The 27630-nt window shown below is 50.5% G+C and overlaps 1 protein-coding gene across 1 annotated transcript; it reads left to right on the top strand.

Annotated features, from left to right (window-relative positions):
* Positions 1-247: 247 nt before the first annotated feature.
* LOC310662282 (uncharacterized protein) lies at positions 248-25725 on the top strand. Its single transcript, XM_083409058.1, has 26 exons — positions 248-835; positions 1397-1522; positions 3972-4090; positions 4851-4909; positions 5125-5255; positions 6034-6093; positions 6265-6442; positions 6592-6891; positions 7699-8486; positions 10344-10469; positions 12138-12256; positions 13019-13077; positions 13293-13423; positions 14166-14225; positions 14752-14929; positions 15079-15287; positions 15827-15952; positions 18833-18951; positions 20601-20659; positions 20875-21005; positions 21900-21956; positions 22295-22472; positions 22832-23005; positions 23168-23289; positions 23956-24053; positions 24666-25725. Exons 1-26 carry the CDS (start codon positions 262-264, stop codon positions 24699-24701), a joined length of 4317 nt encoding a protein of 1438 aa, XP_083265184.1. The 5' UTR covers positions 248-261; the 3' UTR covers positions 24702-25725.
* The last annotated feature ends 1905 nt before the right edge of the window (positions 25726-27630 follow it).

The following is a 27630-nucleotide window of genomic DNA, read 5'->3' as shown; positions in this document are numbered from 1 at the left end:
TCTAGTTCTTCCACCACTGAGCAACCATCCACAATACAACTTTCCTCCCAGTCAACATTGTCAGTCTCCTCCAGTGAGGTGACCTCTGAAACTACAGTTACAGCTAGTGAGACTACAACACCTATTCCATCTAATGCCCCTTCTACATCCAGTCCGGAGCCTTCTGAGACAACTGCACCTACCCTGTCTTCAAACACCCACCCACCCACTGAGCACGTGAAACAGACTACCTCAGAAGGAACCTCATCTGAGTACACAGTGATGTCTAGTTCTTCCACCACCGAACAACCATCCACAAAACAGCTGTCTTCTCAGTCTACATTGTCCGTCACCTCCATTGAGGTGACTTCTGAAACTACAGCCACAACTAGTGAGACCACAACATCTACTTCATCCATCACCCCTTTTACTTCCAGTTCTGAGCATTCTGAGACAACTGCAGCCATCCTATCTGCTAGCACCAACACCACCCGTACACCAGAACAGAGCTCACCACTGCTTACAACTTCCACAGCCTATCATGGATCTGCTAGCACAGAAATTGCCACTAGTGGAACATCTCATTCATCGACATCCCTTGAAACAAGTGGAGAGACTTTCACCACTATTGTAGCTCAAAGCACTTCCAATACAACATTATCATCTACGTCTATCACAGAGACCATAACCACACACCCTACTACTAGCATATCAGAAATGACCCCAACACTGTTGCCCACTACATTAACGCCTTTTGCTTATACTACTACAAAAATAGCGACCGCCGAGGCATCGTCACCTTTCACCACTACTCATGGACACACATCGATTAATTCACAGCTTACAAGTTCATCTGGTAAGTATCTGTGTAATCATATGGAAATGATGTTTATCTCTCAGTACAGTATTCCAGTGCTTAACAGTTTACACATGCTGTCCATACTGGGCCAACTACAAAGTTATTGTATTAATTTACAAGGCCTTTAACAACTTGAGTCTAGGATATCTTCAATACTGTTTGATGCGTTATATCCCTGTTAGATCATTCCCGTCTTTGTGGGAGTGGCTCTAAGTGGTTCCCCTGACGCAGGGACACAGGTCACCCCGCAATGAGCTGTGTGTTCAGAATTGTGGCCCAATTCTATGGAACTCCCTTTTGGCTGAGACCTCTTCTTGACTGAACTTCAGGCACCCTTAGAGGCTTTGTTGTTTTCAGCAAGCAGTTTAGGCAACACTTTTTGATTTTCTGATGAAATCTAATTGATTCTATCATTTGTATTTCTCTTGTACCCTCACTGGACACTTCTTAGAAATCATCGCTTTAAGCGGTACAGTATATATATTGCTGTATCCTGATATGAGGGCTCTTTTGTCGGCTTGTTCTTGAATATTGATAATGTTCTGTTCTCTTCCTCAGCTTCTTCCACCACAGTTGTCCCTCTCTGGTGTCTTAATGGAGGAGTGCTTGATGAAGGTCATTGTCACTGTCCATCTCCGTATACTGGGCAGCGATGTGAAGAGGCAAAGAATGAAATCCAAGTGGGTAAGTCTGAGCATTATTAGTACAAGGCTCCTGCCCTCTGGTTCTTCCTTTGAAAACAAAAGCTCAGGAATGTCTGGGTATGTGTAGTTATAATAATAATAATAATAATTTTTATTTATATCCCGCCCTCCCCAGCCGAAGCTGGGCTCAGGGCGGCTAACAACAATCAAAATAATCCAACATTCTAAAAACATTTCATTATAAAAAATAATTAAAATCAAATTGATGGCAACCATTAAGCAAAATTCTGTGCAGTTTGCCAGAGGAGGGGGTCAGGCCTGACCAAAGGCCTGGTGGAACAGCTCTGTCTTGCAGGCCCTGCGGAAAGATGTCAGGTCCCGTAGGGCCCTAGTCTCTTGTGACAGAGCGTTCCACCAGATTGGAGCCACGGCCGAGAAAGCCCTGGCTCTAGTTGAGGCCAGCCTAACCTCTCTGTGGCCTGGGACCTTCAGGATGTTTTTATTTGCAGACCGTAGGTTCCTCTGTGGGACATACCAGGAGAGGCAGTCCCGTAGCTACGAGGGTCCTGGGCCACATAGGGCTTTAAAGGTTAAAACCAGCACCTTAAACCTGATCCTGTACTCCACCGGGAGCCAGTGCAGCTGGTATAGTACCGGATGAATATGATCTCGCAGCAAAGACCCCATAAGGAGTCTCGCCGCGGCATTCTGCACCCGCTGGAGTTTCTGGATCAGTCTCAAGGGCAGCCCCATGTAGAGCGAGTTACAATAATCCAACCTGGAGATGACCGTTGCATGGATCACAGTGGCTAGGTCAGGGCGAGAGAGGTAAGGAGCCAACTGCTTAGCCTGGCGGAGATGAAAAGTGCTGCCTTTGTTATAGCTGCAATCTGCGCCTGCATAGAGAGGGAGGTATCGAAGATTACACCCAAACTCTTAACGGACGATGCTGGCACCAATTGCACCCCCGCAAGAGATGGGAGTTGCCCCCTCAATCCCATATTGCCCCGTCCCAGCCAGAGGACCTCTGTCTTTGAAGGATTTAACTTCAACCGGCTCCCATGTAACCATCCAGCCACAGCTTCCAGACATTTGGTCAGTGTGTCTGGGGTCGAGTCAGGGTGGCCATCCATCAACAGACAGAGTTGGGTGTCATCAGCATACTGATGAGCAGCCCAGCCCAAAACTCCGGACAAGCCAGGAGAGGGGGCGCATAAAGATATTAAAAAGCATCGGGGAGTGTATCGCACCCTGAGGCACTCCACACACCAAGGAGTGGCACGATAACAATTCCCCCCCAAGCGCCACCCTCTGTCCCCAACCAGAGAGAAATGAGCGCAGCCATTGAAGGACTGTGTCCTGGATCCCCACGTCGGCAAGGCGGTGGTCCAGGAGTTCGTGATCAACCATGTCGAAGGCTGCTGACAGGTCTAGAAGAATCAGCAGCCCCGACCCGCCTCGATCCAGCTGCCTGCGGAGATAATCTGTTAGGGCGACCAGAGCCGTCTCGGTCCCTTGACCAGCGCGGAAGCCAGACTGGAATGGATCCAGAGCCGATGTTTCATCCAGAAACCTACCAAGCTGTTCAGCAACCGCTCTCTCAATCACCTCACCCAGGAATGGAAGATTCGAAACCGGGCGGTAATTGGATAGATCTAAGGGATCTAATGATGTTTTCTTTAAGAGCGGGCGCACCACTGCCTCCTTCAGTTCCCCTGGGAATATCCCCGTGCCAAGGGACAAATTGATGATATCCCCCAGGGAGGACCGCACCTCGTCTGGACACACTCTAATCAGCCAAGACGGGCACGGGTCCAGAGGACAGGTGGTGGGCTTTCCAGCTCGGAGGAGTCTGTCCACATCGGCTGGGGATATCCAGTCAAAGTGGTCCAATACTGGACCCGAGGACAGTCGAGGGGCCTCCAGTTCCTTTATTGTATCCAAATTCGCAGGGAGGTCATGGCGGAGCAACAGGACCTTCTCCGCAAAAAAGCCTAGTTAATTTCTAGGTGGGCAACATTTTTGGTCCTGTGACTTCAAACTTTGTGTTTCGCATTGCTGGGAGTCATTTTGCTTCTTTGATGACCTGCATGTTTCTCTGATGAAGTCTTGAGACACGAGTGCCCAAGCCAGCCTTCCCTAACATTGTGCTCTCCAGACATGGCTGTCCTCCCATCTGCCTCAGTGAGCGTGGTCAGTGGCCAGGGAGGACTTGTAATTGTAGCCCAATGACACCTGAAGGGCACCAAGTTGGGGGACCACTCTGACCTCAAGAATGTCACCTGCCTCAGGGCCTGGAGAGTTCGTGTCAGCAAGAGTAGACTACACTGAGCTCTGCACACTTGGTGTGGATCCAGAAGTGATTCATATTGTTTCCATGATCACTGCAATTCTCTTGCGACTCAATGGACACCTGAAGTGCTTATCCTCACATCTGAAACTGTGGCTGTACCTTCATGTTTTATGACTCCTGTGCTTTCTGATCACAGTGACTGTTGTGGCCACAATCAATGTCTCTGTAACAGTGAAGAATCGGAAGTTCAGCCCAGAGATGGCGAATTCCAGCTCTTCTGACTTCCAGACATTCGTGAAGATCTTTGAGGAACAGGTGAGTGGTGGTTGGTTGTGCACAGAGAGATGACACCCCGCAAAATACCCACACCCACACCCAAACCCTGTGGCGACTTCTGAGTCCAGGCCCCATTCATACTCCATTCCTCAGTGGTGAAGTTCATTCACACAGTCAGGTTTCCCTCATTTGGAACACCTAGATATCCAGATGTGGAGATGTAGCTATCAGATGAGTATAGAAAGCTGTTTCTGTAACATGTAGCTCAGAGCTGATGGTTCAAACCCTAATACACACATCAGGAACCGTCTTCCTAATTGAAAGACCAACGTTAAAGTGACAAAGGTCATCTTCCAGCCTTTATAATCATCCCATCCCTTTGGCCAGGCTGCCTGCTGGGAACTGGAGTCCAAGAACAGCTGGGGGAGGGCCACCGACTAGCCATGCCCAGCACAGGAGATACCCCAAAGGTGTGTCGGAAGGGTGGAGGAGTTCAAGGAGCACAGCAGGATAGAGAGGTCCTACTCAGCACACAGGAGGGACCCAGAATCTGCTGGGATGGGGGGTTTAGAATTGGACCCAATAACCCTCAGGTCCCTTACAACTCTATAGTTCTATGATTCTAGGACTGCTGACCCGTACCTCAAAGACACACCCCGTCTGATATTTTTTGGGGGGGGGGCTGGTGATGCTTGCAGACAGCTGCTGCTCTGCTGCCTCTGTGCAGACCCTGCTGTTGGTTGGTGCTTCCGACTGTTGCTGTCTATTAAGCTGAGATGAGACCTCTCTCTCTTTGCAGATGAACATCTTCTATGCGGACATTCCTGGGTACACGGGTGTAAAGGTGATTCGGCTGAGGTGAGTCACAGAAGTGATACAGCTGGGGGCCAAGTATGGGAGGGAGGGTGCTGCTTGGTGCCATGCAATCTCCGGGCCCCCTGCTGTGAGTGGCCATGCCCCTTTAAGCGACAGCCCCCACTACCATCATTCACCTCACATCAGGCTGGCTGAGGGCACCTTTGGGGTTGTGGCTAAGTGATTTCTCTCTCTTCCTTCCTGCTGCCTCTTCTCAGCAATGGTAGTGTTATCGTGGACCACGAGGTGCTCCTGCAGCTTCACTTCTCAGACTTCAATGCTTCTTACAATGCTTCCATGAAGAACCTCACACGGACCTTGCAAAAGAATTGCACTTCCAATGACAAAGGTGAGGAGGCGCCTGCCACTTCTCGTGGGAAGGTCTGGCTGGCATGAGGAAGCAGAAGTCATCCAAGGGTTGTGATCCTGTCCCTCCTTATTTGGGAGTAAATTGCACCAGTGCATCACAAGTGCGTGTACTCCTGAGTCAACATGCATCGGATTGGGCTCCCAAGGTGGTAGCCAGGAGTTAACCCCGGGGTTGCCAGCCACACTGGGAGCCTGAAGGAGGTTGTGAGGCGGCCGGTGAGCCACCTCTCTGCAGAACCTAAGCAGCTCCACTGAGTCCAAGGTCACCCCAACTCCGCCGGTCCAAAACAATTACGTTGTTTCACTAGGAACAGAGGTATCCCTTTGAGATTGAGCAAGATGAAACTGTACGAAAACTTATTGTCCAAAATGGAATGAAATCAAGGTCTTCCCAGCCTGCCAATTTCACTCCACAGAAAAACAGGAATCAAGAATAGAATGCGCCCCATTTAGGCCGTATCTGAGGCCACCTAGTGTTATCTATCCATGCTGAGGAGTGAGGGTGCAAACCCTTCCCTGTTACCCCAGCAGCTGGGCAGCAACATCAACCGATCCCAGCTGATTTTCCCATGCCCACATGGAGGTGAATATCAGGTTGCTTGCTGTCAGAAGAGGTGTGCTTCCTTCAGCCTTAGTGGCAGGGAGTCATGACAAGTGGGGGTGGGAGTAGAAGAAGAGGTCCCTCCCCATGAATGTCCCCCCCCCCCGTGATTTCTTCCTTTCAGAAGCCTCACCTTTGCTTTCCCCCTCTATTTTAGATCAGCTCTGCTTTACTGAAGGAGCATCTCATGTGACCGCAGTGCCCCTGAGTCCTAAAGGTGAGGACTGGCGTGTGAGAGGGGATTGGTGTGTGGGATATATATATATATATGATGATGATGATCCAGCAGCCAAGCTCCCCTTTTGTTCTCCTAGTCCCATGCATGTGGTGTTGTGAGACATTTGCATTCTTCCATTGCTGACCCTACTGTCTCCTTTTCCATTCCCAGATCTGTCGGACGAATGCAAGAATGACTCAGTGGTGGCCCAAAACCTCCAGCCATATTATGTGGCGCGGGTCATCAACAACACACTTCATTGTGTCTCTAATTGCAGTGCTTGGAACCCCCACCCATTCCCCTGTGTGAATGGAAAGTGCCACATCACCTCTGAGGGGCCCAAATGCCAGTGAGTAGCATGCCAGGGGGTGAAGGAGGGAGTGGAGATGTGGGGGTCAACTCTTCCCCCTAGGCGGGTCCAATAAGCTCTATCAGTGGTGAATTGTTATGTGCATTTTTATAAAATAGTTCAATACAATTGTTGCCTATTCGTTCTAGGGAGATGCCAAGCACAACAAGTGAAACATCCATTTCTACAATTTTGAAAACAAAACCATCTACTTATGCAACTACAACACCTTCTGCTTATACTACTACGAAAATATCCACCACTTCTGAAACTACAACCACAACTAGTGAGACTACAACACCTACTCCCTCCACGACCCCTTTTACATCCAATCCTGAGCACGTGGAGCAGACTACACCACAAGCAACCTCATCTGAGTACACAGTGATGTCTAGTTCTTCCACCCCTGAGCAACCATCCACAAAACAGCTGGTTTCTCAGTCAACATTGTCAGTCCCCTCTGGTGAGGTCACTTCTGAAACTACAACCACAACTAGTGAGACTGCAACACCTACTCTTTCCATGACACCTTTTACATCCAGTCCTGAGCCTTCTGAAACAACTTCACCCTTCTTATCTTCAAGCCCTCACCCACCTACTGAGCACTTGAAGCAGACTACACCCCAAGGAACCTCATCTGAGTACACAGTGATGTCTAGTTCTTCCACCACTGAGCAACCATCCACAAAACAGCTGGTTTCTCAGTCAACATTGTCTGTCTCCTCCAGTGAGTTGACCTCTGAAATTACAAGCACTACTAGTGAGAGCACAACACCTACTCCTTCCATGACAACTTTTACTTCTCGTTCTGAGGCTTCTGAGACAACTGCACCTACCCTGTCTTCAAGCACAAACACACCCACTGAGCACGTGGAGCAGACTACACCACAAGGAACCTCATCTGAGTACACAGTGATGTCTAGTTCTTCCACCACTGAGCAACCATCCACAAAACAGCTTTCCTCGCAGTCAACATTGTCTGTCTCCTCCAGTGAGTTGACCTCTGAAACTACTAGCACTACAAGTGAGAGTACAACACCTACTCCATCCATGACAACTTTTACTTCTCGTTCTGAGGCTTCTGAGACCACTGCACCTACCCTGTCTTCAAGCACAAACACGCCCACTGAGCATGTGGAGCAGACTACACCACAGGCAACCTCATCTGAGTACACAGTGATGTCTAGTTCTTCCACCACTGAGCAACCATCCACAAAACAGCTAGTTTCTCAGTCAACATTGTCTGTCTCCTCCAGTGAGTTGACCTCTGAAATTACAAGCACTGCTAGTGAGAGTACAACACCTACTCCTTCCATGACAACTTTTACTTCTCGTTCTGAGGCTTCTGAGACAACTGCACCTACCCTGTCTTCAAGCACAAACACGCCCACTGAGCATGTGGAGCAGACTACACCACAAGGAACCTCATCTGAGTACACAGTGATGCCTACTTCTTCCACCCCTGAGCAACCATCCACAAAACAGCTTTCTTCTCAGTCAACATTGTCAGTCTCCTCCAGTGAGGTGACCTCTGAAATTACAAGCACTACTAGTGAGAGTACAACACCTACTCCTTCCATGACAACTTTTACTTCTCGTTCTGAGGCTTCTGAGACAACTGCACCTACCCTGTCTTCAAGCACAAACACGCCCACTGAGCATGTGGAGCAGACTACACCACAAGGGACCTCATCTGAGTACACAGTGAAGTCTAGTTCTTCCACCACTGAACAACCATCCACAATAGAGGTGTCTTCTCAGAAAACATTCTCTCCCTCCTCCAGTGAGCATAGTACTGAAACTACAGTTACTAGTGAGACTACAACACCTACTCCATCTATGACCCCTTCTACATCCAGTCCTGAGCCTTCTGAGACAACTGCAGCTACCATGTCTTCAAGCACAAACACACCCACTGAGCACGTGGAGCAGACTACACCACAAGGAACCTCATCTGAGTACACAGTGATGTCTAGTTCTTCCACCACTGAGCAACCATCCACAAAACAGCTTTCCTCCCAGTCAACATTGTCAGTCCCCTCTGGTGAGGTCACTTCTGAAACTACAACCACAACTAGTGAGACTGCAACACCTACTCTTTCCATGACACCTTTTACATCCAGTCCTGAGCCTTCTGAAACAACTTCACCCTTCTTATCTTCAAACACCCACCCACCCACTGAGCACGTGGAGCAGACTACACCACAAGGAACCTCATCTGAGTACACAGTGATGTCTAGTTCTTCCACCACTGAGCAACCATCCACAAAACAGCTTTCCTCCCAGTCAACATTGTCTGTCTCCTCCAGTGAGTTGACCTCTGAAACTACTAGCACTACAAGTGAGAGTACAACACCTACTCCATCCATGACAACTTTTACTTCTCGTTCTGAGGCTTCTGAGACAACTGCACCTACCCTGTCTTCAAGCACAAACATGCCCACTGAGCATGTGGAGCAGACTACACCACAGGCAACCTCATCTGAGTACACAGTGATGTCTAGTTCTTCCACCACTGAGCAACCATCCACAATACAACTTTCCTCCCAGTCAACATTGTCAGTCTCCTCCAGTGAGGTGACCTCTGAAACTACAGTTACAGCTAGTGAGACTACAACACCTATTCCATCTAATGCCCCTTCTACATCCAGTCCGGAGCCTTCTGAGACAACTGCACCTACCCTGTCTTCAAACACCCACCCACCCACTGAGCACGTGAAACAGACTACCTCAGAAGGAACCTCATCTGAGTACACAGTGATGTCTAGTTCTTCCACCACCGAACAACCATCCACAAAACAGCTGTCTTCTCAGTCTACATTGTCCGTCACCTCCATTGAGGTGACTTCTGAAACTACAGCCACAACTAGTGAGACCACAACATCTACTTCATCCATCACCCCTTTTACTTCCAGTTCTGAGCATTCTGAGACAACTGCAGCCATCCTATCTGCTAGCACCAACACCACCCGTACACCAGAACAGAGCTCACCACTGCTTACAACTTCCACAGCCTATCATGGATCTGCTAGCACAGAAATTGCCACTAGTGGAACATCTCATTCATCGACATCCCTTGAAACAAGTGGAGAGACTTTCACCACTATTGTAGCTCAAAGCACTTCCAATACAACATTATCATCTACGTCTATCACAGAGACCATAACCACACACCCTACTACTAGCATATCAGAAATGACCCCAACACTGTTGCCCACTACATTAACGCCTTTTGCTTATACTACTACAAAAATAGCGACCGCCGAGGCATCGTCACCTTTCACCACTACTCATGGACACACATCGATTAATTCACAGCTTACAAGTTCATCTGGTAAGTATCTGTGTAATCATATGGAAATGATGTTTATCTCTCAGTACAGTATTCCAGTGCTTAACAGTTTACACATGCTGTCCATACTGGGCCAACTACAAAGTTATTGTATTAATTTACAAGGCCTTTAACAACTTGAGTCTAGGATATCTTCAATACTGTTTGATGCGTTATATCCCTGTTAGATCATTCCCGTCTTTGTGGGAGTGGCTCTAAGTGGTTCCCCTGACGCAGGGACACAGGTCACCCCGCAATGAGCTGTGTGTTCAGAATTGTGGCCCAATTCTATGGAACTCCCTTTTGGCTGAGACCTCTTCTTGACTGAACTTCAGGCACCCTTAGAGGCTTTGTTGTTTTCAGCAAGCAGTTTAGGCAACACTTTTTGATTTTCTGATGAAATCTAATTGATTCTATCATTTGTATTTCTCTTGTACCCTCACTGGACACTTCTTAGAAATCATCGCTTTAAGCGGTACAGTATATATATTGTTGTATCCTGATATGAGGGCTCTTTTGTCGGCTTGTTCTTGAATATTGTTAATGTTCTGTTCTCTTCCTCTTCCTCAGCTTCTTCCACCACAGTTGTCCCTCTCTGGTGTCTTAATGGAGGAGTGCTTGTTGGCGGTCGTTGTCTCTGCCCATCTCCCTATACTGGGCAGCGATGTGAAGAGGCAAAGAATGAAATCCAAGTGGGTAAGTCTGAGCATTATTAGTACAAGGCTCCTGCCCTCTGGTTCTTCCTTTGAAAACAAAAGCTCAGGAATGTCTGGGTATGTGTAGTAATAATAATAATAATAATAATAATAATAAATTTTATTTATATCCCTCCCTCCCCAGCTGAAGCTGGGCTCAGGGCGGCTAACAACAATCAAAATAAGCCAACATTCTAAAAACATTTCATTATAAAAATTAATTAAAATCAAATTGATGGCAACCATTAAGCAAAATTCTGTGCAGTTTGCCAGAGGAGGGGGTCAGGCTGCACCCTGACCAAAGGCCTGGTGGAACAGCTCTGTCTTGCAGGCCCTGCGGAAAGATGTCAGGTCCCACAGGGCCCTACTGTCTTGTGACAGAGTCTTCCACCAGATCGGGGCCGCGGCCGAAAAAGCCCTGGCTCTAGTTGAGGCCAGCCTAACCTCTCTGAGGCCTGGGACCTTCAGGATGTTTTTATTTGAAGACCGTAGGTTCCTCTGTGCGACATACTAGGAGAGGCGGTCCCATAGGTACGAGGGTCCTGGGCTGTATAGGGCTTTAAAGGTTAAAACCAGCCCCTTAAACCTGATCCTGTACTCCACCGGGAGCCAGTGCAGCTGGTATAGTACCAGAGCCGTCTCGGTCCCATGACCAGCGCGGAAGCCGGACTGGAATGGATCCAGAGTCGATGTTTCATCCAGAAACCTACCAAGCTCTTCAGCAACCGCTCTCTCAATCACCTTACCCAGGAATGGAAGATTCGAAACCGGGCGGTAATTGGATAGATCTAAGGGATCTAATGATGTTTTCTTTAAGAGCGGGTACACCACTGCCTCCTTCAGTTCCCCTGGCAATATGCCGGTGCCAAGGGACAAATTGATGATATCACCCAGGGGGGCCCGCACCTTGTCTGGATACACTCTAATCAGCCAAGACGGGCACGGCTCAAGAGGACAGGTGGTGGGCTTTCCAGCTTGGAGGAGTCTGTCCATATCGGCTGGGGATATCCAGTCAAAGTGGTCCAATACTGGACCCGAGGACAGTCAAGGGGCCTCCAGTTGCTTTATTGTATCCAAATTGGCAGGGAGGTCATGGCGGAGCAACAGGACCTTCTCCACAAAAAGCCTAGTTAATTTCTAGGTGGGCAACATTTTTGGTCCTGTGACTTCAAACTGTGTGTTTCCCATTGCTGCGAGTGATTTTGCTTCTTTGATGACCTGCATGTTTCTCTGATGAAGTCTTGAGACACGAGTGCCCAAGCCAGCCTTGCCTAACATTGTGCTCTCCAGACATGGCTCCTCCCATCTGCCTCAGTGAGCGTGGTCAGTGGCCAGGGAGGACTTGTAATTGTAGCCCAATGACACCTGAAGGGCACCAAGTTGGGCGACCCCTCTGACCTCAAGAATGTCACCTGCCTCAGGGCCTGGAGACTTCCAGTCAGCAAGAGTAGACTACACTGAGCTGATACGCGCACATTCCCATGTATTTCATAACCTGTTCCAGCACCCTTTTCCTGCACACTTGGTGTGGATCCAGAAGTGATTCATATTGTTTCCATGATCACTGCAATTCTCTTGCGACTCAATGGACACCTGAAGTGCTTATCCTCACATCTGAAACTGTGGCTGTACCTTCATGTTTTATGACTCCTGTGCTTTCTGATCACAGTGACTGTTGTGGCCACAATCAATGTCTCTGTAACAGTGAAGAATCGGAAGTTCAGCCCAGAGATGGCGAATTCCAGCTCTTCTGACTTCCAGACATTCGTGAAGATCTTTGAGGAACAGGTGAGGGGTGGTTGGTTGTGCACAGAGAGATGACACCCCGCAAAATACCCACACCCACACCCAAACCCTGTGGCGACTTCTGAGTCCAGGCCCCATTCATACTCCATTCCTCAGTGGTGAAGTTCATTCACACAGTCAGGTTTCCCTCATTTGGAACACCTGGATATCCAGATGTGGAGATGTAGCTATCAGATGAGTATAGAAAGTTGTTTCTGTAATATGTAGCTCAGAGCTGATGGTTCAAACCCTAATACACACATCAGGAACCGTCTTCCTAACTGAAAGACAACGTTAAAGTGACAAAGGTCATCTTCCAGCCTTTATAATCATCCCATCCCTTTGGCCAGGCTGCCTGCTGGGAACTGGAGTCCAAGAACAGCTGGGGGAGGGCCACCGACTAGCCATGCCCAGCACAGGAGATACCCCAAAGGTGTGTCGGAAGGGTGGAGGAGTTCAAGGAGCACAGCAGGATAGAGAGGTCCTACTCAGCACACAGGAGGGACCCAGAATCTGCTGGGATTGGGGGTTTAGAATTGGACCCAATAACCCTCAGGTCCCTTACAACTCTATAGTTCTATGATTCTAGGACTGCTGACCCGTACCTCAAAGACACACCCCGTCTGATATTTTTTTTTGGGGGGGGGGCTGGTGATGCTTGCAGACAGCAGCTGCTCTGCTGCCTCTGTGCAGACCCTGCTGTTGGTTGGTGCTTCCGACTGTTGCTGTCCATGCAGCTGAGATGAGACCTCTCTCTCTTTGCAGATGAACATCTTCTATGCAGACATTCCTGGGTACACGGGTGTAAAGGTGATTCGGCTGAGGTGAGTCACAGAAGTGATACAGCTGGGGGCCAAGTATGGGAGGGAGGGTGCTGCTTGGTGCCATGCAATCTCCGGGCCCCCTGCTGTGAGTGGCCACGCCCCTTTAAGCGACAGCCCCCACTACCATCATTCACCTCACATCAGGCTGGCTGAGGGCACCTTTGGGGTTGTGGCTAAGTGATTTCTCTCTCTTCCTTCCTGCTGCCTCTTCTCAGCAATGGTAGTGTTATCGTGGACCACGAGGTGCTCCTGCAGCTTCACTTCTCAGACTTCAATGCTTCTTACAATGCTTCCATGAAGAACCTCACACAGACCTTGCAAAAGAATTGCACTTCCAATGACAAAGGTGAGGAGGCGCCTGCCACTTCTCGTGGGAAGCTCTGGCTGGCATGAGGAAGCAGAAGTCATCCAAGGGTTGTGATCCTGTCCCTCCTTAGTTGGGAGTAAATTGCACCAGCATCACAAGTGCATGTACTCCTGAGTCAACATGCATAGGATGGGGATCCCAAGGTGGTAGCCAGGAGTTAAGCCTGGGGTTGCCAGTCACACCAGGAGCCCAAAGACAGGCTGTGAGGCGGCCGGTGAGCCACCTCTCTGCAGAACCTGAGCAGCTCCACTGAGTCCAAGTCCACCCCGACTCTCCTGGTCCAAAACAATTACGTTGTTTCACTAGGAACAGAGGTATCCCTTTGAGATTGAGCAAGATGAAACTGTACGAAAACTTATTGTCCAAAATGGAATGAAATCAAGGTCTTCCCAGCCTGCCAATTTCACTCCAGAGAAAAACAGGAATCAAGAATAGAATGCGTCCCAGTTAGGCTGTATCTGAGGCCACCTAGTGTTATCTATCCATGCTGAGGAGTGAGGGTGCAAACCCTTCCCTGTTACCCCAGCAGCTGAGCTGCAACATCAGCCAACCCCAGGTGATTTCCCTAGGCCCACATGGAGATGGATATCAGGCTGCTTCCTGTCAGAAGAGGTGTGCTTCCTTCAACCTTGGTGGCAGGGAGTCATGATGGATGCTCCACCCCCCACCACCAATTTCTTCCTTTCAGAAGCCTCACCTTTGCTTTCCCCCTCTATTTTAGATCAGCTCTGCTTTACTGAAGGAGCATCTCATGTGACCGCAGTGCCCCTGAGTCCTAAAGGTGAGGACTGGCAAGTGAGAGGGGATTGGTGTGTGGGATATATGATGATGATGATGATGGGACACAGGTGGCGCTGTGGGTTAAACCACAGAGCCTAGTACCTGCCGGTCAGAAGGTTGGCTTTTCGAATCCCCACAACAGAGTGAGCTCCCGTTGCTCGGTCCCTGGTCCTGCCAACATAGCAGTTTGAAAGCACATCAAACTGCAAGTAGATAAATAGGTACTGCTCCGGCGGGAAGTTAAACGGCGTTTCCGTGCGCTGCTCTGGTTTGCCAGAAGTGGCTTAGTCATTTTGGCCACGTGACCCGGAAGCTGTACACTGGCTCCCTCGGCCAATAAAGCGAGATGAGCTCCGCAACCCCAGAGTCGGCCACGACTGAACCTAATGGTCAGGGGTCCCTTTACCTTTACCTTTTGATGATGATGATGATGCTCCCCTTTTGTCCTCCTAGTCCCATGCATGTGGTGTTGTAAGACATTTGCATTCTTCCATTGCTGACCCTACTCTCTCCTTTTGCATTCCCAGATCTGTCGGACGAATGCAAGAATGACTCAGTGGTGGCACAAAACCTCCAGCCATATTATGTGGCGCGGGTCATCAACAGCACACTTCATTGTGTCTCTAATTGCAGTGCTTGGAACCCCCATCCATTACACTGTGTGAATGGAAAGTGCCACATCACCTCCGAGGGACCCAAATGCCAGTGAGTAGCATGCCAGGGGTTGAAGGAAGGAGTGGAGACGTGGGGTCAACTTTTCCCCCTTGGCGGGTCCAATAATCACTACCAGTGGTGAATAGTTATGTGCATTTTTATAAAATATTCTAATACAATTTGCCGTCTATTCGTTCTAGGGAGATGCCAAGCACAACAAGCGAAACATCCATTTCTACAAATTTGAAAACAACACCATCTACTTCTGCAACCTCAGCAACTTCTGCTAATGCAACTACGACACCTTCTGCTTATACTATTACGAAAATATCCACCCCAAAGACATCTTCCCCTTCCACCACTACTCGTGGACACACATCGACTCATTCACAGATCACAAGCTCCTCTGGTAGGTATCTATATATTCATATGGAAATGATGTTTCTCTCCCAGCACAGCATTCCAGGGCTTAACAGTTTACAGGTGCTGTGCATACGTTTCGGTGCCTTAACGCGAGTCCAGGATTTCTTCAAAACCACTGGATGCGTTGTTAGATCGCTCCCGTCTTTGTAGGAGTGGCTCTAAGTGGTCCCCCATGACTCAGGCACACAGCTCACCCCTCCCCCAGAAGCTGCATGTTCAGAATTGTGGCCCAATTCTGTGGAACTCCATCTTGGCTGACACCTCTTCTTTAGTGAACTTCAGGCACCGTGAAGGCTTTGTTGTTTTCAGCAAGCAGTTTAAGCAACACTTTTTGATTTTCTGATGAAATCTAATTGATCATTTGTATCGCTCTTGAACCGTCACTGGACACTCCTTAGAAATAATACCATTAAGCAGTACAGCATATAAACGGTTGGATCATCAACATCATCGCCATATATGAGGGCTCCTTTGTAAACTTGTAGTTAAATTTTGGTTATGCTCTGTTGTCTTCCTCTTGCTCAGCTCCTTCCACCACAGCTGTCCCTCTTAAGTGCCTTAATGGAGGAGTGCTTGTCGGGGGTCGTTGTCACTGCCCATCTCCCTATACTGGGCGACGTTGCGAAGAGGCAGAGAATGAAGTCCAAGTGGGTAAGTCTGAGCATTATTAGTACAAAACTCCCTGCTCATAAGTTTTTCCTTTGAAAAGAGTGGGCAGTATCTATGGCTCTGAAGCTGTAGACTTGGTTTTGTGTTGTTGACGACTCAGTATCGTGCAGTGAAATTTTTCATAGGGGAACAGTTAGGGCCAGAGGCCCTAGCTTGTGAGGGGTGGGGGGTTGATGTAACACATGTGACATCCTGACACTGCGGACATGAACATCATGCCTCCTTCCCTAAGCCAGGCAGAATCTTCCCAGGCTTTGCCAGGGCTCTGACAGGATGCTGGGACCTCTTGCCTCCTTCCAAAAGCCAGATGGGCTTTGGGGAGTTGACAGGACAGATCTAGGACCCATCAGAGCCTTGCATCTCCCTCCCTAAGCTGGGCAGAAGCTTCCCAGGCTTTGCGAAGGAGGCTCCAGGGGGCCATTTAGGCTACTCCCCTTAGTCCAATGACCACCTGCCACTCTTGGGAGTGATCTTGCTTCTCTGTCATGCTGACCATTTTCCCATGGAAGTCTAGGGCTAGGACAGCCTTCCGTAGCCTGGTGCCCTCCAGATGTTGTTCTCTTGGGCTCCCAGCTCCCCTCTGCCCCAGCAAACATGGCCAAAAGCCGGGGAGGATGAGCAGTTGTGGTCCAACATCTGGAGGACGCAGGTTGGGGGACCACTCTGACCTCCCCTTCCCTGCACTCTCACTTTGCAAAGGGAATTCTGTCCATGGTGAGATTTAAAGTTTCTTTCAACACTGAGAAAGAAGGGAAAGGTTTGCAGCCCCCATGGATGTGGGAAGAGGTAGAATGGCGGCTTTTCTGGATGCTGCTGTCTTGTGGGAGATCTTTGGAAGAAGAAAAGGCTGAGGAGTAAGCCGGACGCAAACCCAGAGCGGAGTCCTTAAGAGGGTTGGATGGTGCCTCGTACGCCTCCTCCTGGCAACTCCTGCAGCCAAGCTATTGCAAAGCGTCTTGCTCTGCTTTGCTTTGGACCCCCTCAGTGAGGCTGAGGGGGGCGGGGCCTCTTGTCTTCTGGCCAGCCCAGAGCCTCCATACATCCTGCCCAGGCTTGCTTTGGTGCTGCTAATGCACAGTTAGACTTCACCCCAGAGGCACTTGCCATTGTCTCTGGAGACAAACAGAGGCCAACAAGCAGCAGCCAATAGGCAAGAGCCTCGTTTGCCTCAGGCCCTGGAGAGTAATTGCCACTCAGAATAGACTACACTGAGTTGAGGTGCGCAGGTTCCAGTGCATTTCACACCTGTATTAGCACCCTTTCTCTGAACTCTGTGATGAGGATAGAAAAGCAATCCATGTTGTTCCCATTATCACTGCAAATTATACTGCAACTGCACAGACGTCTGACAGGTTCATCCTCACAAGGTGTCTTTTCACCCCAAAGAGACAGGAGGTGTCAATGGGAAGACACTTCCCAAGTGCTACCTGGGAGAGGGATCCAGCTTGCAGGACTGGGGAGAAGAAAACAATACTCTTGTGGATGGGTTTCTTGATGGGCTACCTAAGTGCTGCAACACCTTTTGACAAGATCATGATGGGCGGCAGGAGACAGATAAAGGGCATGGGAAGAAGACTGGAAAAAGTTTAAAGATTATCTACAGAAATACTGCAAAATTAATGAATGTTAAAAGATTGTTAGAATGAAGTTATATGGCTTTAGTAGAAATGTTATAAGGATTTAAGTATAAATAGATTAATGGAATTTTAAAGGTAAAATAAGGTTAGAATGTGTTAGGATAATTATAGGACAGATAACAGAGGAAGATGGAAAGGAATTGCTGAAACATTTGACAGAAGTGGAATACAAAAAGGGAGGTGCGAGGAGGTCGGTGAAATAAGTGAATGAAAGATAAGATATTGAAATTGTTTGAGTGTTTTAAATTGTTTTTGTTTGGTTTTGTTAGTTTAATGTGTTTAGTGTTATGTAGTGTCTTTATATTGTATTGTATTGTTCTTTTTTGTTTTTGTTTGGTTTTGTAGTGTTTAAATTGTTCAAAAAGCAATAAACATTTTTTTTTAAAAAAAGAGAGACAGATAAAGGGCAGGGCAGCATTGTGCTCCCTTCACCATGCAACTAGGCTGTTGTGTGGTCGTGATTGTGAAAAATGCCTGATTTGAAAATTCCAGCCCCCCATGGACATGCTTTGATTTAGAACGCTACCTTTTCGGGATGCAGATGACTTCCATACCAACCGTGTATAAAACTGGTTGTATCTTTAGGAGGTGTATATACAATCTGCTCAGGCTTGTCCGGATGCCTAGGAAGCCTGGGTCTGTGTGGTCTTCCGCTTGTCCTGTGCTTACTAGGCATGGGTCTGAGCCGTTTTCCCTTTGCTACACTGTTTTCCCCTGGGAAACCTGCTCTTTAGCACTACATCAGAACAAACAGCAATTTGTGGAAAAACCAATTGCCATTTATTTCTATTCAGCACAAAACTGCTTTCAAAGGAAAGTGCAGAGGCAAGTGGAAGTAAGGATAAGCCCTCAACTGGTTCGCAAGGAAAGATGGCCAACTTGCTTGCTTCAAAATGGTGTGTTGCTTCTGCGGAATCACCCTGACACCTGCAGTTTAAAAAGCTTCTGATTCCAGCATCAGCTGGACCAGAATGTCACCTGCCTCAGGGCCTGGAGACTTCCTGTCAGCAAGAGTAGACTACACTGAGCTGATACGCGCACATTCCAGTGTATTTCACACCCTTTACCAGCACCCTTTCTCTGCACACTTGGTGTGGATCCAGAAGTGATTTCATGTTGTTTCCATGATCACTGTGACTCAATGAAAACCTGAAGTGCTTATCCTCACATCTGAAACTGTAGCTGTACCTTCATGTTTAATGACTCCTGTGTTTTCTGATTACAGTGACTGTTGTGGCCACCATCAACGTCTCTGTAACAGTGAAGAATCGGCAGTTCAGCCCAGAGATGGCGATTTACAACTCGTCTGCCTTCAATTCATTCGTGAAGATCTTTGTGGAACAGGTGAGGGGTGGTTGGGAGTTCATAGAGCACGGGTGTCAAACACAAGGCCCGCGGGCCGAATCCGGCCCGCCAGACCTCGTCATGTAGCCCGTGTAGCCGCCAGCCCGGCCTGCCCGCTCCCCCCCGCGAGGTGGCGCGCTGTTGGCGGGGATGGGGGGCTGGAAGGCGGGCGGTGGAGAAAGTGAAGGCACTCCCTTCCCGCGCCGTTACTCAGCCGGCCTGAGAGAAAATTTCTGAGGTGGCGGCGGCCTTCGTCCAGGGTCGGGGGGCCATGGCGGGACTTTGCCCTCCCGACGGCCTGGAGCATCTGGCGCTGGGGTGGCTGTGGGACCCGCTGGGCAGCAGCGGCCGAGTTGTCGTCGGCGCTTCTTCTCCTTCTCCTCCTCCTTCGTCTTGCTCGCCGCTGCCGCCGCTCTCGTCTTGCTCGAGGCAGGCCTGGAGCCGGGACAACCCGGGCTTCGAGCCCGAGGAGGAGGCGGGCGAAGCAGCCAGGGCGGCTGGCGGGAGCGCGGCGGTGGGGCCCGTGCTGCAGATGGGCGTGGTGGAGTGGGGCCGAGGAGGGGCGCCATCGCCCTTGGAGCCTGACGCCTGGGAGGGCCAGCCGAGAGCGGGAGGCAGCGGAGGCGCAGGCGGAGCGGCGAAAAGGAGGAAGGCGGAGGGGAAGGCGAAGGTCAGCGGCCTTGCTCTGCCGGAGGTGCCCCGACGCCAACGCTGCGTTTCCCTCACGAGGAGACGGGCGAGGAGGTCGTCGAGCAGCCACCGCCGCCGCCTCGCCTGGGCCAAAGGGATGACACACCCTTCCCGGCTCGCACCTCTCCTGTTTCACCTTATTACTTTTATGTTACTCGAAAGTCTTCTGCTCTGAAGACAGATGCAAATAATCCGTTCAGCTCCTCTGCAATCTCCTTTCCCACCTTTAGCACACCTTTGATTCCCTTGTTGGCCAAAAGCTCTACCACAGTCCGTTTCGGGGGCCTAATCCGGCCCATTCGGCAGTTTATGGGGTAAAATCCTCAAAAAAACCCTCAACAACTTCAACCCTAAAAAAAAGCGCAACAACTTTGGTTGGCCCTCACGGCCCTTCACTTCATCAAATCTGGCCCTCCTTGAAAAAAGTTTGGGCACCACTGCCATAGAGGACGCCCACTCAGGAAAATGATCACTTCCAGGCAGACCTATTGTTACTTTTGAGTCTGGGTCCTGTTAACATGCCGTTCCTTTGTGGTAAACTTCATTAACAGAGATTTGTCCGCTTCGCACATCTGGAAACAGACAGATTTCCTTTCTTTGGAACAACTAGATATCCAGATGTGGAAATGTAGCTATCAGATGAGTATATGCAATATGTAGCTTAGATCTGATGGTTCATACCCTACACAGAATTTCTTCTTGTTTCTGCTGCTGTGGAAATGCGTCTATGACAGGGATTGGACCAAATGACCTTCAGGTCCCTTCCAACTCAACAATTCTATGATTCTAGGATTGCTCACACACACCTCAAAGCCACGCTCTGTCTGAGTAGATACAGAGGGCTGGTGATGCTTGCAGACAGCAGCTGCTCTGCTGCCTCTGTGCAGACCCTGCTGTTGATTGGTGCTTCCGACTGTTGCTGTCCATGCAGCTGAGATGAGACCTCTCTCTCCTTGCAGATGAACATCTTCTATGCGGACATTCCTGGGTACACGGGTGTAAAGGTGATTCGGCTGAGGTGAGTCACAGAAGTGATACAGCTGGGGGCCAAGTATGGGAGGGAGGGTGCTGCTTGGTGCCACGCATTCTCCTGGCCCCCTGCTGTGAGTGGCCACGCCCCTTTAAGCGACAGCCCCCACTACCATCATTGACCTCACATCAGGCTGGCTGAGGGCACCTTTGGGGTTGTGGCTAAGTGATTTCTCTCTCTTCCTTCCTGCTGCCTCTTCTCAGCAATGGTAGTGTTATCGTGGACCACGAGGTGCTTCTGCAGCTTCACTTCTCAGACTTCAATGCTTCCTACGATGAATCCGTGAAGGACCTCAAACAGACCCTGGAAAAAAATTCCACTTCCAATGGCACCGGTGAGGAGGCGCCTGCCACTTCCTGTGGGAAGCTCTGGCTGGCAGCTGAAGGAGCCAAAAGATGGCATGAATGTTGCAAACTTTTACGCTACATTCCCATTCATCTAATGGAGTAGGAGGAAAGGCTTCTTATTAAACGTCTTCAGATCAGCTGTCATGAGGAAGCAGAAGTCATCCAAGGGTTGTGATCCTGTCCCTCCTTAGTTGGGAGCAAATTGCACCACAAGTGCATGTACTCCTGAGTCAACATGCATCGGATGGGGCTCCCAATGCGGTAACCCAAAAACAGGCTGTGAGATGCCGGTGTACCAGCTCTCTGCATAAGTTGAGCGGCTCCACTGAGTCCAAGCCCACCCCCACTCTCCTGAACCAAACAATTACCGTACGCTGTTTTACTAGGGACAGAGCTACCCCTTGGAAATCACCCAGAGAAAAGCAGGCATCAAGAATAGAATGTACTACGCCATATCTGAGGCCACCTACTGGGTTTGTCCTGTATGGTGGGGAACAGAGGAACCTTTTCCAAAAGGGAGCCAATCAATGTCTCCCTAGTCTTCCCATTTCACTGCCATATGGAACAGAACAAGTTTCGCCTATTTATGCCTAATCTGAGGCAACCTGGTGTTATCCATCCATGCTGTGGGGTGAGGGTTCAGACCCATCTCTCTGTTACCAGCAGCTGCCCTGTAACATCAACCAGCCCCAACTGCTTCACCCTTGCCCACACAGAGATGAGTGTCAGGTTGCTGGTTGGACCTATGGCCAAACAGAGTTGTTTCCCTCAGGAGACATGGCGGGTGGGTGGGGGAAGAGGTCCCTCCCCTTGGATGCCCCCCCCTCCCCATGATTTCTCCCTTACATAAGCCTCACCTTTACTTTCCCCCTCTCCTTTAGATTCGCTTTGGTTTACTGGAGAGCGTTATGTGACAGAAGTGCCCCTGAGCCCTGAAGGTGAGGACTGGCGTGTGAGAGGGGGTCAGTGTGTGCTTAACACACTCCTGATGTTGAAGAGTTGCAGTGGGCTGTCTGGATGGGGGCGGTGGAGCCGTATGAGGAACAAAACGTGGCCACCACATGCAAACAAATGCTATGAACCCCCGTACACCTTGTGGCACCACTGAATGGTACAGATGTTGCCAGGATTCTGCATGTGCAGTCACATATGAGAAGCACAGAGGCTAATCCTAGGGCCATCAGTCGCCATCATAGTTGGTGGGGAAGAAAGTAGGATAAGGAAGAACAAGGGAGGTATTCAGGGCCCCCAATGAGTCCTTCCTTTCCCTTTCCAGATCTGTCAACGGAATGCAAGAACACCTCTGTGGTGGCAAAAAACATCCAGCAATTTTACGTGGCACGAAACGTCAGTGGCAACCTCCAGTGTGTCTCTAACTGCAGCGTTTGGCACCCCGACCCCTTCAGCTGTGTGAACGGAAACTGCTATATCACCCCTGAGGGGCCCAGTTGCTAGTGAGTAGCATGCCAGGGGGTGAAGTGGGTGGTGGCAAAGGATCTGGGCCTGTGGCACAGGGGGGCGAAATCATGCCCGTAGGCTGTTCCTACCAGCTGTGCTAGTAGGAACCATTTAAATGTCATTTTTAAGAAAACAGTGTCATTCATGTGCATGTTGTCTTTCGCTGCAATTCCCCGTGGGCACCAGTCACCACTGCTCCTGCCTTGGATTAGGGCCCTGGATGCCACTCAGCCCCCCCCCCCCGAATTGCAGCATCAGAAACACTCCCTCCTCCCCACCCCGTAAAGAACCCAGGCACCCTGGGGCCCATTACCTGCCTCCTTGCCGGTTTTTGACGCTGCCTTTCCTCCCACAGCTGTGAGCAGTCGGACTCCTACTGGTTCGTGGGCCGGCGCTGTGAGCAGGGCATCAGCAAGGTGGGGGTGGCCGTGGGGGTGGCCCTGGGCCTGGCGGTGCTGCTGCTGATCATCCTGGCCTTGGTCGTGCTTCTCTGCTGGAGGCGCTGTTGCCCGAGGGAGAAAGGACACAGGTAGGAGGAGGGCTGGGCACTCAAACTCTGGTCAGCTCGGTCAGCTCCGTGTCCCGGTCAGTCTCTGTTGTTTTAACTGGCACTGACTCTGGAAGCTGTCCTTGAAATGGACTGAAGGACAGATCTTTGACCTGATGGCCTCTGTTGGTCTCCCACTTCCAGGCTGACGCATTTGCCTCCCGATGAAGAGAGGTGGTACGAAAATGAGCCCGAGTGGGTGGCCCGTCCTGAAGGCCTCGATCCGAGTGCCCCAGCAATGGAAAGCAGCAGCGCTGCAGCAGGTGGTATGTGGCAGAAGGCCTAGGTCGGGAAGGGGAGGTCTTGGAGGTGGTGGTGGTGTTAAGCCCGGGTTTCCATGGCAGCTGCCAGACTCCATCCCAGAGGATGCTCCTCACCTTGCCCTGGAAGGAAGCACCACGTTAATTGGATTACAGGTGGTCTGGGGTTGCAGAAGGGGTTCAGGTTGCACAGAAACATTCCACCCCACATGCGGAAATAAGAAAGGGGAGAGCAAGAGGGGAGGTCAGACGCAGCCAGGTCCCCAAACTGCAACCAGGCGGAAGGGCTTTCCGTGCCCTGCCACCCCACCCTGCCCTGATCCAGGAGAAGGAAATAGAAATAAATAAATGAGCCCATGTGGGGGTTCTCATGTACTCTGTGCTCTGGGAGGGAGCGCTAGGCACCTGAGGGGGAGGATGAGCCTCAGCCCTGATTACGGGCTGCATTATCACACCAGGGAAGACCACTTTGCTTGCCAGAGCTTAGAAGATGCGGTTTGTAAAAATAAAGCAGGTTTTAGCTGGCTCTGTAAGTCCCTCCCTTCTCGGAAGAGGTCTGGATGGGCAAGTGGAGAGGCTGGACAAGGACAAGAGGAAGCCCTTTTGAAAGAGGCCACCAGATCTTTAAAAATGACTGACATGCTCCCTCCCCCTCCTTCGCCCTTTGCACAGAGGACCCTTACAGCAGCATGAGCAGCGAGCAAGACAGCTCCACCGCAGACCAGGGCTCCTTCCAACCCCGCCTGGACAAAGTGGACACCTCCCTGCCGGTACAAGGAAAGAGGGTGCTTGGGGTGGGGTGCAAGAAAGCACAGCCAGAACAATCGGGGGGCTGCAAGGCCTGTCCCAAGCAAGGACACATAACAAGATTTTGTGGCTTTCAGATTAGGGGGAGAAGCAACAGGCAGGGGGTTCCGGCGGGCACAGGATAGGTTTCTAGGTGGCGTGGGGAAATGGGGTGCGAGAGGTATGCATTTCGTGATATAGGGTCATTCCACAAAACGAAAAGGCGGCAGGTTCAGAATAGAAGACAGGAAGTCTGTCTTCACCTTGGTGGCAAAATCAGTGTATGGAACTCCCTGCCACAAGAGGTGGTGGAGGCCGCTGGCTTAGAGGCACAGGTGGGTTAGCCAAATTCCTGGCACTGCAAATATCTCTCACTACTTTGGGTAGTGTAGCCTCCAGGGTCAGAAGCGGTCTACCGTTGGATGCCAGCTGCTCAGGGCTTTTCTTCTGGGCATCTGGCTGGAATCCGGATGCTGCTGCAGGTGGACTTAGCTCTGATCCAGAGCAGGGCTCTTTCCGAAATGTGCTTGTCATTTCCACTGACCCTGCCTCACTCTTCTGCTTTCTCCTTCTCTCCCTGCGTACTGCGGCTGCAGAGACGGATCGCTCGGCCCCAGTTGAAGCGGCCATGAAGAAGCCTGGAAACGGGGCCACAGGAAGGACGCTGGGTCTGGCCGCACGCTGGATTTGCACAGGATGTGTCCCCAGGGGCCCAGATCCAGGAAGAGGCAGTGGAGCTGCAGTGACTTGCAGGGGGGCTACAGTGCTGCCTTCTTCTTGCTTACTCTTGCACTTTAGGACTGGGGTGCTGCCGCCCCCTTGAACACCAGCGCCTCTCCTTGGTGACGTTGGAAGGAGGACGTGGAGGAGGAACAGGGCCCCATGGGGGGTATTCTTCTGCCCCCCCAGGACTCGCGTTGCCCACAGAGGCTGAACTTGCACAATCACATCCCTCAGCGAGGAGCCTTTGACCACTGCCTGGATGCCAAGGCCATCTGGCGCAAGAGGAGGCCGCCTTGCAAGGGTCTCGCGTCGTCTCTGCAGGTCGGGGACCACGGCTAGCACTTTTGGAGAAATCGCTTTCTCCCTTTCTGCACCAGCCCACAATCTGATCTCTAGCTCAGTCGGTAGAGCATGAGATTCTTAATCTCGGGGCCAGGGGTCTGAGCCCCACGTTGGGCGAAATATTCCTGCATTGCAGAGGGTTCGACTAGATGATCCTCATGGTCCCATCCAACTCTGTGGTTCTGTTTGCCCCTCTCTACAGACTAGCTGTGCTCTCCCCCTCCCAGGTCAGTCCCAGGTACACCTGTAGCAACACTGATTTCCCACGATGCCATGCATCTGAACCCGCAGCAATGCACCCTGGGCGCAAGCGACAGGAAACTGCCTTCAGTTTTTCCTTCCCTTGGGTCGCTCTGGCCCCACAGCCATGGTCTGCCCACGGCGAACCCTTTGGTCACTCGCATCCCCCCCCTCCCATCCAGCCTTTTACTTGATCAGGTTTTCAGTGCAATATGCAAGGAAGCACAGCAACTGATCAGTTGCCAGAGAAATGATATAGGATGATGATGATGATGATGGATGACGAAGTGGTCAACATTGTGAACGATTCGTTGGGGTGGGAGAGAAAATAAAGCAACTGAGGGAAGCGTCCTCCTTCTTTTGTGGTGTCAATCAATGGGGCTTGGAGAAGAGAGGCTGGCGGGAGGGGAGTTGTTCCCCCTGGACAATGGTCTCCCTCCACCCCACATAAGAAGGGCCTGCTGGATCAACTCCCTTCTCTTGTGGGGGCCCAATTAGTACCATTGCCTTCCGTTAAGATTTTGGGTGTAATTCTTGATGCCTCCCTTTCTTTTCCATGGAGGCGCAGGTTACAGCAACAGCCAAGGCGACATTTTTCCACCTTCGCCGCATCAAGCAGTTGGTCCCTTACCTTTCCCGCCCCGACCTGGCCACAGTGATCCATGCGACGGTCATCTCCAGGCTTGACTACTGTAATTCGCTCTACGCAGGGCTGCCCTTGAAGCTGTCCCAGAAACTCCAGCAGGTGCAGAATGCTGCAGCGAGGCTCCTCACGGGGTCCCTGCCATGGGAGCATATTCACCCAGTGCTTTTCCAGCTGCACTGGCTCCCGGTGGAGTACAGGGTCAGGTTCAAGATGCTGGTTTTGACCTTTAAAGCCCTTCACGGCCTAGGACCCTCATACCTGTGGGACCGCCTCTCCCGATATGCCCCACGGAGAGCCTCAAGGTCCATAAATAGCAACACCCTAGAGGTCCCAGGCCCTAAGGAAGTCAGATTGGCCTCAACCAGAGCCAGGGCCTTCTCAACTCTGGCCCCGGCCTGGTGGAACGCTCTGTCTCATGAGACCAGGGCCCTGCGGGATCTGATCTCTTTCCGCAGGGCCTGTAAGACAGAGTTGTTCCGCCTGGCCTTTGGCTTGGAGCCAATTTGATTCCCTCCCTCCCTCTCTTTTTTTCTTTTCCTTCTCCTCCTGCATTGAGGCTACATTTTAATATTTTAATGTTGTATTTTAATCTTGTTTTTAAAGTTGTATTTCAATCAATTTGTTTTATTATTGGTTGTTAGCTGCCCTGAGCCTGGTCTTGGCTGGGGAGGGCGGGGTATAAATAAAATTTATTTATTACAGTGGTACCTCGGGTTACATATGCTTCAGGTTAAAGACTACGCTAACCCAGAAATAGTGCTTCAGGTTAAGAACTTTGCTTCAGGATGAGAACAGAAATCGTGCTCCAGCGGTGCGGCGGCAGCGGGAGGCCCCATTAGCTAAAGTGGTGCTTCAGGTTAAGAACAGTTTCAGGTTAAGTATGGACCTCCGGAACGAATTAAGTACTTAACCCGAGGTACCACTGTATTTATGATTATTGGATCAGGGCAAAGGGGGCCCATCCAGCCCAGCCTCCTGCCCTCAAAGTGGCCAAATACCCCAAGCAACTTAGCAATCTAGATAGACTGCCCCTGGACCTGGAGGTTCCATCAGAACATAAGAAGGACCAAAGGGGGTCCATCTAGCCTAGCAACCTCCTCTCCCAGTGGCCCACAGGATGCCTCTATTGGGAAACCCTTTGAAGGTTTCGTTCTGCTTTACCGTCAAGCAGGGTGTGGATTTTGCAAAATGAAATAAATGATAGTGGACTGCCAGAAAGCTCAGGCTGCCGCTCCTCTCAGTTGGGCAAGACCTCCTCCATCCTATTAAAGTTGTCTCCAGAACTTTCCAGGGGAGCTCTCTGCCAAAGAACAAAATGAAGAAATTTTTATTATACTGTACATTTAAAGCTACATTTATTTAACAGCAAACTGCCAAGATGTAGGCGGGGGGAAAGCAGGTCGTATCTCCCTGCGCCTACAAGCCACAGCCCAGTAACACATACGGGTGGCCCCCTGTCATGGCTGCTTTATCTGAGATTCCTGCATTGCAGGGGGTTGGGCTGGATGACCCTCGGGGGTCCCTTCCGACTCTGGTTACATGAGATTGTGCAGAAAATTAAACTCTAAGGGGCTCCTTGGGCCAATGAACTGGGCAACTGAGGGAGCAGA

This window comes from Podarcis tiliguerta, assembly GCF_965153285.1.
Source record: "Podarcis tiliguerta genome assembly, chromosome: 13".
Taxonomy (NCBI): domain Eukaryota; kingdom Metazoa; phylum Chordata; class Lepidosauria; order Squamata; family Lacertidae; genus Podarcis; species Podarcis tiliguerta.
The sequence above is the reverse complement of the archived record's forward strand: the minus strand, read 5'-3'. Positions and strand labels throughout refer to the sequence as shown.

Bases quoted from the DNA above. Each gene is read 5' to 3' on its own strand.
- LOC310662282 (XM_083409058.1), top strand. From the start codon at position 262: ATGTCTAGTTCTTCCACCACCGAACAACCATCCACAAAACAGCTGTCT. The intron at 23,006-23,167 runs GTAGGAGGAGGG...TCCCACTTCCAG, and splicing joins CCGAGGGAGAAAGGACACAG to GCTGACGCATTTGCCTCCCG. The intron at 23,290-23,955 runs GTATGTGGCAGA...CCCTTTGCACAG, and splicing joins CAGCAGCGCTGCAGCAGGTG to AGGACCCTTACAGCAGCATG.